The 14,507-nt window shown below is 45.6% G+C and overlaps 1 protein-coding gene across 1 annotated transcript; it reads left to right on the forward strand.

Annotated features, from left to right (window-relative positions):
* The first annotated feature begins 2,465 nt into the window (after positions 1-2,465).
* Positions 2,466-13,888, forward strand: GNL2 (G protein nucleolar 2). Its single transcript, XM_068417739.1, has 16 exons — positions 2,466-2,643; positions 2,731-2,815; positions 3,897-3,991; positions 4,487-4,626; positions 5,737-5,921; positions 6,409-6,475; positions 7,782-7,940; positions 8,500-8,613; positions 9,407-9,535; positions 9,904-10,008; positions 10,119-10,277; positions 10,423-10,530; positions 10,885-11,318; positions 11,948-12,027; positions 12,747-12,841; positions 13,708-13,888. The coding sequence occupies exons 1-16, from the start codon at positions 2,580-2,582 to the stop codon at positions 13,855-13,857; spliced, it is 2,169 nt and encodes a 722-aa protein (XP_068273840.1). The 5' UTR covers positions 2,466-2,579; the 3' UTR covers positions 13,858-13,888.
* Positions 13,889-14,507: the final 619 nt, after the last annotated feature.

Here is a 14,507-nt window from a genome sequence, read left to right on the forward strand (position 1 = left end):
TGTTCTGAAGTCTTGAAAAATCTATTTTTCCTTCATTTAATTGACAAAATCTGTAGATCATACAAGGAAGACAGTCCCTGCCAAAAATCAAACATCACTAGTTTTTAATAATACAATGGGAATAACCCCTCAGAACATATGTAATTATGGCAGTGAGTCATTCCGATGGCATCACACAACCACATGCACTGGGGTTTTGACAAGGAAGAGGCCACATAAAATTCGAAACGGTTTCATTTCAGCAACGCTCAGGCCAGTCGTGCCAACGAAGCTGAGGCCGTTTGGCAGATCCGCCAGGCCTGGCGTCTGCCACCAGCCCCCCTGTCCTCTCTGGGGCACAGTACTGACAACGTCCCACTGCAGCCAGCTTAAAAAGAAGAAGAAAAATTAAAAGTTAAAAATTGAAATGGGAGGATGCATCAATAGCAAATGAAAAGCTCGTGAGTCACACAGCAACATAATATTAGTTTAGTAGAGTAAAATATCTGACTCGTAGGCTATCAGATACACAAGTAAACAACCACAGCTACAGAGATACTGCAAGTTAAATACCAACTGTTAGCCCCAGTAATGTAATTTTGGTCAGGAAAAACATGAGACAGAGGGGAGCGCAGCTGAAAGGATGGATTTATTCCAGTTTGAACGCAATTCCTGTATGCTATCAGGATAATCTTTTCTTATGACAGAGAATACAGGATTGTAGCCCGCCCTGATTTGGGTGCCAGGGCTCACCGTCAGCAAGGCTGGGGGAAGTGGTGCCGAGACCCCCGCGTTCAAGCTTTCAACGTTGGAATTCAACAATTAACTCAGAGGCTTTACCAACAGATGTTCTCCACGACCTAACCTCACGTCTAACGCTATTTCTATTCTTCCACAGAAAGAGACAGCCATTTTCTGGATGCACTCCAAGATATCTTGCTAACAATAAAAAGAGTGTTTTCTTAAGGAAAAGGAAGAAAGAGTGGGGGAGAACAGAGCAAGTATTACTCAACTATTTAGTCTAAAAGTTTGAAAATCAAAAGGCTCTTCTGACAGATGGATATCAACTCTAATAGAAAACACACTTGTCCTGGGAAAACTCTTCTACATGAGCCTCAAGTCTGATAGCTTAAACAATTATCTACAATTTGGAATTAATTTTTTATGCCCACATCAATGTGTATTTTTTAAATGCCCAAGGCACAGATAATTCTATTAAGAGAAAAAACAGAAATTGTAGGCTTAACCAAAACAGACTGAAAATTCCAGACCGCCATCTTACAAAACATCTCACAAGTCTTGACTCATTAGGACTTCATTGTACAACAGGGACTATGCACTACCTAAAAGCAAAACGCTGAAAATCATTAAAAGAACAAAATCTCAGCAGCTCTGTTATTGTTCTGGATTTAGCAGAGCATTAGCAGAACTAGAAGGAAATTGAACTAGCTGTGAATACTGGGCTGCTAATAAGTATTTGGAGACGAGGGGCCAGACCTTCGTTTGGGGAATGACTCCCCAATGTGCCGAGCAGTTTGGCCCCAGCCCAATCTCTGGTATAAATTAACACCGTTTCAGTGGAGCTTTGTTAATTCCCCCTAGGTGAGGATCTTTCCAATTTCTATTAAAATCTGGCAGTAACATAATGTAGGCTTAGTCTTTACACATGTAATTTGCCTAAATTTGATTTAAGTTACTGCACTGTCCGTGCAATTCTTTACATGCATATAAAAACGCCAGTGTTGTTATGTCTAATTTTTAAAAGCCATGGCCAACAACCCAGAAGCAGCCCCGTGTGCCTATAAACACCCCCCCGACGCTGCCCTGCCGCGTGTGAGCGTGCCCTGCGACGCCAGCGCTCCCGCCAGCGCCCCTGCACCAACCCACCGGCGTGCTGACCACATGCGCTCGTCTGCAAACGGGAACGGGCGTTCACGCCAAGCTCCCGAGTGATTCTCATTATGTTTCTGTGAACAAACAACATTCCGCAAACAATGGGGGCTCCTGTGCCAGCACCCTCGTTATGGCACCCGCTCCGGCTGCCAGGCGGCCTGGGCTCCCCGCTGCGCAGGGCGGGGGCCCAGCCGGGCAGCAGCGTCCTGCCCTGCGCTCCGGACGGGCCCTGCGCCCGCCCCGCGGGCCGCGCTCCCGGACAGGAGCCCCCCGCGAACCTCGGCCCGGGGGGCCGGGAGCGCCCCACGGCACAGGCCACCCCGGTGGCCCCCCGGGCCGCCGCCCCTTTCGCCGCGCCCGCGGGCGGGTCATGGCAGACGCTTGGCCCCGAGCGGGGGAGGCCCCGGGAAGCCCCGCGGGCTGGGGCGGGCGGGGGGGGGGGGGGACCGGGGCGGCGGGGCCGCGCCAGCCCCGCACGTTGCCGTGGCGACCGGGGGGGGCACACGTGGGTCTCGGGGCAGCCTGATGCGCCTGCGCAGCCGGCGGGCTGACTCAGCGGAAGTGCGTCATGCCGCTGACCCCCACACCGGAAGTGCTTGTGCCGCCGCTTCCTGCCCGGTGCGGCGCGTGCGGAGGAGCGGCCTCTCGGTTCTCCCCGGCCCGGCCCTGAGCACTGCCCGCCCCGCGCCGGGGCTCCGCTCGGCACCATGGTGAAGCCACGCTACAAGGGCCGCAGCACCATCAACCCCTCCCGCGCCAGCACCAACCCCGGTACGTGTGGGGGCCGGGCCGGGCCGGGCCGGGCCGGGCTGGGCTGTACCGGGCCGGGCCGGGCCTGACGCTGTCTTTTCTCCGCAGATCGCGTGGGGGGCGCGGGAGGAAACAACATGCGGGACCGAGCCACCATTCGGCGCCTCAACATGTACCGGCAGAAGGAGCGGAGGTGAGCGCGGCTCGGCACGCCATTACCGGTGCCGCCGAGCCGCCCGCCCGGGCGGAGGCGCTGGGTCGTTCCCCGCGGGCCAGGCGCGGGGCGCGGGGCCGGGCTCCCGCCGGGCACAGCAGTGAGCGGGCGCCGGTAACTGCGCTGTCCGTGCACCAGGGGCCTCGCCGCGCCGGGAGCGCGTCTGTCGGGGCGGACCAGCAGCGAGGCCTCTGGTGCCCGCGGGTTGGGCCCCTGTGGCAGCTGGCACCGCGCCGAGGGCAGCTGTCCTCACACTGGTGACAAAATGCCAATGTCCTGGCGTGGAGCCGCTGCTCCGTGTGTTCTGTGTACCGTGAGCTGGGAAGCCGTGTCCTGAGCTTCGAACAGACCCGCGGCGTGTGTCAGGGAACGCAGCAGGAAAACACGCGATGCAGGACAGCTGGTGTGATCTCACTGGAATGTCAGGAACCCAAAAATGCCCAGAATTCCTTCATTTCCAGCAAGAGCATAACTCAAAAGCTCACCTCAAGGTCTCTGAAGAGCCTGACTTCCATGCGGCTCCTTCGCTGAGAGCCTCCTCCTCACTCCGCTTGAGAATCGCCGGCTGTGGAGCCGCTCCCACCTTGTAAACGTGTCTCTGCCATGTTGTAGATGCCGTGGGGGTTTCTGAGAGTCGTGGTTCAGATTAGCAGTTTTGTTTTGTATTGCCAGATTTTGCTTTGTTTAGAGAGCAGTCTCAGAAATAGGTATTTTTTAAAAATTACTAAATTTAAGCCAGGTCTCAACTTGGAAATTGTCTTACGATGAGTGTTCTGCACCAGCTGATGGGCAGAGCTGATTAAAGATTTCCACGTGAGCCCTTGAGAGAAGAAAGTGGTGTTTAGTAGGAAATGGTACCGTGGTGCTTTTTGCACCCCAATAAGCTGTTCTTGGTTTGACATAAGCAGCCTTCGTCAAGAGTCTGGTCAAGCTGGAGTGAGACGTAGGAGTGCGCGCTGGCTGACCTCGCTCCTTCCGTTCCAGTGCCCGAGTGAACAAAAGTGCTAGAGGGGTGTGTGCTGCCCTTGCGTGTTTACGTGTGTTCTCATTTTTCACTTAGAAACAAACACGGTAAAGTGATTAAGCCTCTGCAGTATCAGTCAACGGTGGCTCCAGGCACAGTTGCAAGAGTGGAACCAAATATTAAATGGTTTGGTGAGTCTTTTTTCAACTTTGAGACGCAGCAAGCTTAAAAACTGTTGACCTTTGTGTGTTTGGAGGATGTTTATTTCAGAAGTGTGGTCTCAGTGCTGTGTGGGACAGATACTGAAAATGAAGGGGAAGGACCCCACCGTGGGCGTGGGCTCACGCTTTGCACGTACCTGTGCTGTGGGTGTTTGCTTTCCACACACTCCTCTGAAGTGTGGTTCTTCGGTCTCATCATTTCCAGGGGTTTGCCCGTGTGTGTGTATGTTGTAGTATGCATGTTAAGTGTCCTAGGGACACTTTTAACATTTTCTTTAAGTGGTGGGAAGGAAAGGGATTGGCTTATTTATGCTAATTTGGGGTTTGTCTGCAGTAAAATACTCTGTTTTTTTCCCTGGTATTTTTGATTCCAGATGGAGTATTAATACTTCATTAGTGTACCTGGGGCCTCTGAAGCAGTTAAGATGAGGAATGGTCAGGTGCAATATTTATTTTTACACGCAGGAAATACTCGTGTGATCAAGCAATCGTCCCTACAGAAATTTCAAGAAGAGATGGAAACTGTCATGAAAGATCCTTACAAAGTGGTCATGAAGCAAAGCAAGCTGCCCATGTCCCTTTTCTATGATCGGATTAAACCGCACGTGAGCATCGTTCATCTGTGTGGGGTGAAGGCTGGGTTCTGTGCACAGAGGTGTCGTGAATATTATTTATCTGTGGGCGATCGTGCTGCCTCTGTTCAGCCTGGTGAAATGTTGTGTTCTAGAAGCATTGGGAGGGGCAATGGGAGTGGATGACTTGGGGAAGGATGCTTTTGAGAGCCTGTCACTGTGGACGTCGAGTGTGAAGGCAAAGAAACTCTGTTACTTCTCTGTAGTTTGTGAGAATATCTATTATTTATTAGAAATTCTCATTTTCTGATAGGAAACTTACCCTAAAATATCCTAGGTAAGCGTGCAAGCTTAGGGTGACTGTACCAGCTTGCCACCTTATGTTCTAATGCTTCTAATAGCTCGTGTGACAGAGGGACCTTTTTGAGGATGCTTCCCACTGCAAACACTCATCTGCGATGAATTTGAACTCAAATATGTGCTTTTTATCTTGAATCAGAAATTCTCCTGCGTGCAGCCTTCATTTCTAGTACTTCTAGTTTTAGTTATTACCAGGTTTCTTTCATGACATCTCAACTATTATTTTGGACTCTTGCTGCCTTTTTTTTTCATATGGAAACTTTCCAGGTTTATGTCGTAAAAATGTTACCTAAATTAATGAAAAACTTGCAAGAAATTAAAATGTGCATTACAAAAACAAATTACTTATTTCAGCAATGAGTCGTATGCCCTTCCAAGAAAAGTTGGCATTCATTACAGGCTTTAAAATCTACAATTTGATTGTAATTATTCCTGACAAAACTCCGTGAATTTGGCAAGATTTGTGCACTTGTTAGAAAAATAAGAAATGATCAAAGATAGCAGCTGAATTTTCATCATTGTAGCTTTATTACATTTGACATCATTTATGGTGAAAGAACTGAAGCATAGTTCTTTGGCAAGCGCAGTGTGTTTTGTTGCTTATTAAATATCCACTCATGTTTCTCAAAGATTAAGCTGGAGAACTCAAACAGTGTTAGGAAAGTGCCTGTAACTCTTGTCACAGGTTGCAGAGTTGTGTTGAGCTAAGGTCTTGTACGCTGCGTGTCAAGAGAGTGGAAAAAACAACGTTTGTGGTTTTTTTACCAACTTGTTTTTCCTTAGACTTCCAGAGTTCACATTCTTGACACAGAAACATTTGAAACAACATTTGGCCCCAAATCACAGAGGAAAAGACCAAATCTTTCTGCAAGTGATGTGCAATCTCTGGTGGAGAATGCTGAAGCCTCATCAGAATCTTATGATCAGGGGAAGGACCGAGACCTGGTGACAGAAGATACTGGTGTAAGGTAAATAGAAAGGAGAAATTATTCATTGTTCGCATTTCTGAAAGGCCAGCTCCATTTTTAAAGAAGTATCTAGTACATCCATCAATGCTGCTACGGTATGAGGAGTAAGGAAAGTGAAATTAGCTGAATTTGGGATTTTTAAATCCTCTTTTGTCCTCTATTTATTTAATTAAACTGTTGCTTCCATGGGACCCTTCTGTCTTTATTCATAATTTGTTTTCTGTTGCATGTCAGAATATCTCCAAACTCAGTTCTGGGTTAGATGGGGAGCTGACCAGTGGGCAGATAGGAATCTTTGAAAGAGTGCATGTTTGTAGGATCTTTCTGCAAACGGGTCGGTTGGAGGCGGAGGACGCTGAGGGGGGCTAAATCCCAGCTGTCTGTTACTTGGGCCTCATCTCCTCTTTTGTCTGTAAGTGGCTAAATGGCTTTAGAGAACACTGTGGCCCTGTTGCTGTTGCTGATATCTCTGGTAATCTACTTCCAGGGATGAAGCACAAGAGGAAATATATAAGAAAGGACAGTCCAAAAGAATCTGGGGTGAGCTCTACAAGGTAAGCAACGCTTGTCATTTGCAGCAGAGTCATCTCTATCATAATTTACGAAGTCAGGTGCACAGCACTGGAAATCCTATGCACAACAATAACCAGAAAAGCTCTGAAAACCATTTATTGCTCTGTTAGGGAAGCTTTGATATGATTGAATTTGCTGTAAAGCGTCTTAGAAACAGTAAGATAGTGACGTTCTTCATGCAGAGATGCCCTGACTTTGTCAGTCCCTTGTCTGCTTTCCTGTCAGCCTAGTTGAACTGACTGACTTGAAACCATACACCCTTTTTCTGGTGCTGGTACAGTACATAAATGGGAAAAAAAAAAGGCCAGCTGTAGAAGAGAGCAGAGATTTGTTTTCAAATCTCTGCCTGCCTGAGCTTGGTTCTTGAGCTCTTGTCCCACTGGAACAAACATCCTTAAAATACATGATCTAGAGATGGACTGGCAGAGCGGAGATATTAGCTTCTCTTAGATTCCTGGGGCTTCACCACAAATAAACCAGTCAGAGGCCCCTAAGTTTCTTCAGGCTAAAAACGTTTGGCACGTTGATAGGGTTGTCTTTGGAGGGCTCTGACCATCAATTGCCTGTGAGTCACCTTGACTGCTAGAGGAATGGAGACTGAGAATGAATTAGGGTTGTAAGAGCAGTTCGTGTGCTCTCAGTGACTGTTAGGTATGAAATTGCTTGACTTTTTCTCCAGATTTCCAAATGCAGCTTAAAACCTTTTCATTTAGATCTAAAAGCGCTGGGAACGATAGAGCAAAACAGATTTCAGTAAGACACTGCCAAAAACGCAGGAAATAGCTGTGAAACAAATTCACTTGGCTTGAAGCAAGTCCTAAAATGACAGCTCCCTGCTGTAGATGCTTAGTGGACTAACAGCAGGTTCCTACTTGGTTGTGTGTTTCATATTGATCCAGAAAACATCCTTTATATCTCATCCTTTATGAAATGGCAGAATTAATTGCTGCAGAATGAATGGCGAACTTTGTTTTTGTCTACTGAAGCAATTAATTTTCCTGTTTGGGTGCAGTGTTTTCTTTCCCAAGTCCTACAAGCATCTTCCTGGTGCCTAAGAACAGGTAAAAGCTATTCAGCTGTGAGCCTGAATGTGGAGAGGAGTTAGGGGAAGAGAGAGTGGAGGATCAATGGATGTTAGTCTGAGCTTTACTAGGCTACGGGGAAGTAACAGTTGTTCGTGAAGGTTACAAGGGTTTTAAATTAATGATGTGTAGAAAATTACCAGTTTTCATTTTGGTTACAGACGTCTTTCTGTAAAATCCTTTCCTCTGCGTGATTTTTTTCCAGGTGATAGACTCATCGGATGTTGTTGTTCAAGTTCTTGATGCCAGGGATCCCATGGGTACTCGCTCCCCTCATGTGGAATCTTATCTGAAAAAGGAGAAACACTGGAAACATCTCATTTTTGTCCTGAACAAATGTGATCTTGTTCCTACCTGGGCTACTGTAAGCACAGTCCTGCCTGTTATTCCTTGGACCTTCTTTGTTCCTTTGTAGCCTGTGCTTTAATTCTGCTGCCAGTCCTCATGCTGGTCTCAAAGGGCATAATGTAACTGGGTCAGTGGGAACTCTCTGCTTGCCTGCTATAAAAGTAACAATTACAATGTAAATCTGTCCAAGTTTGGCTGAGTTGAGCAACACTCACCAGCCACAAATTCTCTACTTCCTCTGTCTGGATTTAACAGTTCAGCTGATGTCTCCAGAGTATGCTAAATGTTAGTCCGCTTAAGATCCATATCCACCACAGCTGGTTTGCTTTATATTGTTAAACTAATTAGTTTTAGCTAGCAGTGAAGGCGTTTTTGGGAAATTGTCTTTTATAAAAACAATACTCAGTCCTTTTAGCTGTTGGGTTGGTGAAATGCTTCAAAGGTTCTTACATAGCAGTTTTCATAGACAGTCGCATGTGTGACCCAAGCGAAGACGCCGTGTACTTCTGCTCGTAGCAGATGGTCACCACCTCCGCAGCACAGGATCCCTCACCGAGTCGTGTTTTCCTCTTCAGAAGCGCTGGGTTGCTGTCCTTTCCCAGGAGTATCCAACACTTGCTTTTCATGCCAGCCTCACGAACCCCTTTGGCAAAGGTGCTTTCATACAGCTGTTAAGGCAGTTCGGAAAGGTACAGAACAATTGTGGGGATTTGTATCGTTGGTTGGGGGGCACGGTTAGTGTGGAGTCTTTGTTTTGTTGGTGTCGGGGTTCAGTACGCTTTCCTGCGGCCGTTCTGTCAGCAAACGACTCCATCAATAAAGCTCCCTTCTTTGGAGAGAACGTGGAAAATACTCCTTCAAATATGTTCAAAACATTTGTCAAACTGAGGAGATCCAGACAGAGTGGGTTTGACCATCGGCCTCTGGCCTAGGTTTCTTGTAGTCTGAGTACCCCATTGACAGTCCTAGGTCTCATTTGAATGTGTAGAAGTCAGGAACATATTTTGCACCTGTTTATGGCCTGCATGTATGCATATTCTGTTAAGGTATTCTCCTTTTAAGTGTCTCAATTTTTCCAAGAAAGGCACCTTCTGTTGCCTTTAGGTTAGTTACTGTCTCTTCAAACCTAATCTATATTCTGTCCCCAACTACTGTTTGTATTTGCTTGGTTTCTCAGCCTAAACGGTTTTTAAATAAGGCGTTCACGAGTAATTTTAGACCAACAAGGAACACAAGGGGTTCACCTCTTTCTCTTGAAGTAGCAAGTATTTTCTTCAGTGCTTGGAGTTCTTGGATGGCAAGTTGGTTGTAGCATTGTACATTTCTCCTGATAGAAGAGAGCTGATCTCATTTTTTGATCTGGTACTTTGGAGTCCCCTTTGCTTTCCAATATAGTGAGAACAGTAGCTGCTCAAATGTTCAGAACTGTAGTAGTAATTCTTTCTCTATGAGGTGTTAAAAAGATGTGTTACTTCTTTACAGTTACACTCTGACAAGAAACAGATCAGCGTGGGTTTCATTGGTTATCCGAACGTTGGCAAAAGCTCAGTGATCAACACCTTACGGTCTAAGAAGGTCTGCAGCGTGGCCCCTATCGCAGGTGAAACAAAGGTAGGAAGAGATCCCTACGTTAAAGATAAAAATTAATTATGTGAGTGTCATTAATTATGTCAGTTGTCAAATTGTCAAATTAATTATGTGAATTGTCAAAGGCAAAATTCATGTAAAATTAGCTCAATGACATTTTCAAGTCTAGCTCTTGAGCTGTACAGGCTATGTGACCCTGAGTCTGATGCTCCAGAAGGAGCAAGGTGCAACACATCATGGCTAGCTAACAAAAGTGCCCAGTTATGTTCTGTTTCTGTGTGTTAATACCAAGTTCTAATACACAGGAGTCATCTTAGGAACTGTGCGTTTGAAAAGCAGAACAGAGGGCTGTGTGGAAGGAGGTAATGTGGGGAACTACTGATCTCTTTCAGGTGTGGCAATACATTACCTTGATGCGGCGGATTTTTCTCATCGACTGCCCAGGTGTGGTTTATCCATCTGGAGACACAGAAACAGACATCGTGCTGAAGGGAGTGGTATGTATCTGCACTAAATGCTGGAAAATCTCTGCTGTCGTCAATATGATGGGTTCAAAGAAAGGAATGCACGCTTCCCAAAGGGTTGATATCCTACCATTCATTTTCAGGTTCAAGTTGAAAAGATTAAGAGCCCTGAAGATCATATTAGTGCTGTGCTGGAAAGAGCCAAACCAGAGTACATCAGAAAGACATACAAAATTGATTCCTGGAAGGATACAGAAGACTTCCTTGAGAAACTTGCTTCTAGGACTGGAAAACTGCTAAAGGTGTGACAACTTTCTGCATTTGCAGGCTGGAAGAGCATGTGGCCTGTTACTAAACAAGGGAAATATGAATGTTCTGTTGCTTACGGGTAACAGAAAGGTGGTGTGCCCTGCAAATGTCGACATAAATTGTACTGGGTTCTTTCAGGGTGGTGAGCCTGACGTGCATACTGTGAGCAAGATGGTTCTCAATGACTGGCAGAGAGGCAGAATTCCATTCTTTGTGAAGCCACCGAATGCAGAAACAGGTCCCCAGGTGAGAACGTGATGCCTGTGCCTCCTCTTCTCACATATTATTCAGTTTTCCTCGTAATATTCACTGTTGGTGTTTTTCCCAGTGCCTTGTAACTTGGGCAGTGCACGTCTTGGGCTCTGCCCAAGTCTGGTGGTTCAGGTGACATTCACTTGAATTTGGTGAGGACCAGGTAGCAATGCTCTTCACAGAGATGTCTGAACCATTTTACAATTATCTGACTACCAGAAATGTCAGTAATGACCACGTTGTTAGCCTGTCATCTTAGGCGTTTTCCAAAGAGGTAAATGGAAATTGCTCTCAGAGATGGTGGGACAGACTCTGTGGATAATATAGCCATTACTCTCTTTCTTACAGCCTCCTGCGTTGGAAGTAGCTATGACATCAAGCCAAGATGATAATGAAGAGAAAACCTCTGAGTCGGTAGCAGCAAGTGTGGAGCCAGCAGAAGAGAAGAATAATACAGACACTGAAATTAAGCAACTCATGTCACATGTTCGGCAGAACTTTGGAAGGATTAATGTGGCACCTGAGTTCTCAGAAGAAGACCTGGTTCCTGTAGATGTGCCAGGCTTTGATGAAACAGACAGTGATTCTGCTGGAGAGGAGGAGCAGGAAGAGGAGAAAGAGGAAAAGGAGCAACATCCAGATTCAGTAGAGGAGGAATCGCAGCTGGCTGTACCAGGTGCCAAGGAGAGCTCTAAGGCAGTTCTTAAGGCTTTGGAAGAGAAGATTGCAAAATACAAAAAATTTCTGGATAAAGCCAAAGCCAAGAGATTCTCAGCAATAAGGTACCTGAATCTGTTCAGTGACTCAAATATTTTGTAAGGGGGAGAAGGGTTAATGTGGTTCTGCTCTAGTTTCACTCCATTCATGACTTGCTTGACTGGTTCCTCTGTGTGGCCCCACACAGGTTGCCACAGTTTATCTAGTTTAGCCATAAATATTTGAACTTTGGCTAAGCAGCAGTTTGGTTTTGAAAGATTATTCCAAGAAGTCCTATTTGCCATCATCACTAAAAATGTTCTCACTTTTGGAAAGCTGCCTCTTAAGCTATGGATTAGAAATCTGTTGGTGTTCTGGGTAGCAATATTACATCTCTCCCTGATGTTTTGCCAGCTGGGTCTCCGTGCATGTACAAGAGTATCCTAGCTCACACAGCAGGCCCAGTTTTAGCAAAGCCGATCCACCAGCTTTGCGAAGACTAAGATTTCAAGGTTGTGTTGTATTTTGTCCGTTTGTGCAGCGCACAAGCCCAGTGACTCCAGAGACAGGATTACTGTAATATGTTTTTTAGGTGCAAAGGCTGTGGCTTTGCTGCTGACAGGCTACTGGGATCTGCTGGAGACCGATCGCTTCTCGGAGAGGGTTACATTTTATGTTACGACATTCATTTTTTTGCTTATTTTATCTTTTGTAGAATCCCTAAGCAGCTGAGTGAAAAAGTGTTTGCAAAATCCATGCAGAAGTCTGAAGAACCCAAAGAAACTGAAGACAGAGGTAAAACAAAATTAGTAGATGTTCATCTACATTTGGAAATCCCATAAGCAAGAGAAGAAGAGGGAGTTAGGGGGAGGAGCATTCATTAGTTCCTGACTGCAAGTTCTTTTTCCCCTAAAGCTATTTAAATCTTTCCATGGCTAACCTAAGGGCTGCTTGATGACCTTGCTGTAGCCTTTCTGTAGAACACCTGCCTGTAGAATAACGTATGTCCCTCAACTAGTGAATAAAGGTAAAGTGAAGACAAATGTGTTTCCAAAAGAATGGTGCTATGACCAGGTTGCAGTCTGAGCAACTTCCACTCCACGTGGTGTAATATAACACAGAAGGGAGTGGAAGGGTTTTACGAAGTTATAAAAGCACAGAGCTACTGCAGTTTTTAGGTTTTACTGTGGTGACTTCAAGAGTCTGTGGCTTCAGTTTCCGTAGTAAGTTTGACTAAAGGCAGAATCATGTGGGAGAACCCTGTCCTGACAAGGCTGTGAAATGCTTCTGGACTTGCACGGGGCTTTAAGCAGGCAGCTTCTCGCGAGCTGTTTTCACAGTAATAGCGCGTGGTTCTCTGGAAGGAGCACGCGTGTAGCTCTGGTAGAAGCTATTAAAATAGGACCAAAGGAATGCTCTGCTGAAGTAGATGGGATGGTGACCCCAGTCTTAAGTTCTGCAAACAGATGGGTGTTTTGGAAGGTGCCTGAGTATGTGATCCCTGCTGTTTGCAGGCAGCACACAGAAGAAGAGAAAACGGAAAGCAGAAGAGGAAGATGATGATGACCATTTGGGTAAACAGCCTTGCAAGAAACTTACATCCAAAGAAGTAAGTGTGATTTCTTGTAGTGAAACAAATGAGCAGAGTAATAGAGCTGGCTTTTTTTGTACATAGATTGCCTGTGGTCACTTAAGAGCTTTGAGACTGGGCACTAGTTGGAGGGAGAGGGTGCAGGGACGGACTGTAGCTGAGGTAGGGGGAATGTGAAGACAGGGTGACTTGCTGCTGACGAGAGGTGTGACAGTAGCATGTTCCAGCTGAGCACGGACCCATAGAAGTGTCCAGCAGGTAACTGTGACAGAGTGTTAAGGGGAGAATCCTTTGTGGATTGTCCTGCTTTCAGCGTTTGCTTGCCCACTGATGCTGTTCAAGAGCAGGGAGATGGGAGAATTTGGAACTAGATGGGCAGTCTTCAAATTGCTGCTGCTGCTGTCTCCTGTTCGTTAGTCAAGTCTAAACAATTCTTCTTAACTCAAATGCCAAGTGAAATAGTCTGTTTGTAGGACTTTGAAAGTGATTCATAAGCAAACTTGTACAGCAAGGGCTTTTCGGAGCGTTGCTGTGGACTGTTAGGACTGTCAGAGGCGAGCAGAAGACTGAATTCTGTTTATGAATGTTCTGTCACATCTTCTGTTAGAGACCTCTTATGTGACTGTGCACATCAAGTTGCTCCTGGTATCTTGTATACTACTTTTGTAAAGATCAAAGCATATCTTCCTTTGTAACATTTTAAGAGCATGGGTGGGTGGATTCCAAATAGATGTCCATATATTCACATCAGTAATGTTTTGTTTGAAATTATTTATTTTACTCGAGGCGTGTGGAATGCAAAGTGAGCAACGTTTGAAAGAATGCAAACAAATCCAGGCTATGGATGCTGTGGATTTGCTGATGTGTTTTGTGTGTATTTGCAGAGACGACGAGCTGAGAGGCAGCAGCGCTCCAAGAAAGTCGGAGTCCGGTATTATGAAACTCACAACGTGAAAAATAAGAATAAGAACAAGAAAAAAACTGGCTTGGAGGAACAAAGATCAAAGCACAAAAAACACAAACATAAGCAATAACTGCTTATTGTATTAAATTTTACATAAAACAGCTCTAGTATGCAGTGGCTTTTTTTAATATAAAACTTGTAGTTCCCATTCAAAGCCCAGTTTGACTCGTCTGTCTTGTTCCCAGGAGTAGCATCTCACTCTTTGTTTCTGCATCATCTGAAAGTTCTTTATGCAATTGGAGATCATGGTATTTCCACATCACCATCTAAGGCCAGTAAACACTGCCTTGGCAAAACATGTCCTGAAGTGTTATTCAGTGGTGGTGGCTTGTTTTTTTTTTTCTGGAAACTAGCTTTATGGAGTTTTTTGTATGACTACAGCGAATTATCTTTCCCATGTCTGCTTGCTCTGTAATAAACAGCTAGTTACACAGGTACCTCAAGTAAAGATGGCATTTGCTTCCCCTGAGAAGTGATGCTTGGAATGCTATCACACCCCTCTGTTCATTAGAAATAACCACGTAGAAAGCTTTGGTATTGCTCATCCTGGGTTACTACTATCAGTTCTGACAAGGGATTTTGATGTACATTTAACACCAACTCGCATGTACTCGAGGAAATACCCTCCAAACGCCCATCCAAGAGTTACCTGCAACTTGATTTCTTAGTGAATGTGACTTATATTTACCGTAGACACTTCGTATATTGTTTCTGAATTTT

The sequence above is a fragment of the Nyctibius grandis genome, chromosome 24 (assembly GCF_013368605.1).
Source record: "Nyctibius grandis isolate bNycGra1 chromosome 24, bNycGra1.pri, whole genome shotgun sequence".
NCBI lineage: Eukaryota > Metazoa > Chordata > Aves > Nyctibiiformes > Nyctibiidae > Nyctibius > Nyctibius grandis.

What these genes read in the sequence shown, in the direction of transcription:
- GNL2 (XM_068417739.1), top strand. Translation starts at nt 2,580, where the DNA reads ATGGTGAAGCCACGCTACAAGGGCCGCAGCACCATCAACCCCTCCCGC. An exon ending in ATGATCGGATTAAACCGCAC is followed by an intron (nt 4,627 to 5,736) that starts GTGAGCATCGTT and finishes GTTTTTCCTTAG; the next exon opens with ACTTCCAGAGTTCACATTCT. An exon ending in TGTTAAGGCAGTTCGGAAAG is followed by an intron (nt 8,614 to 9,406) that starts GTACAGAACAAT and finishes ACTTCTTTACAG; the next exon opens with TTACACTCTGACAAGAAACA.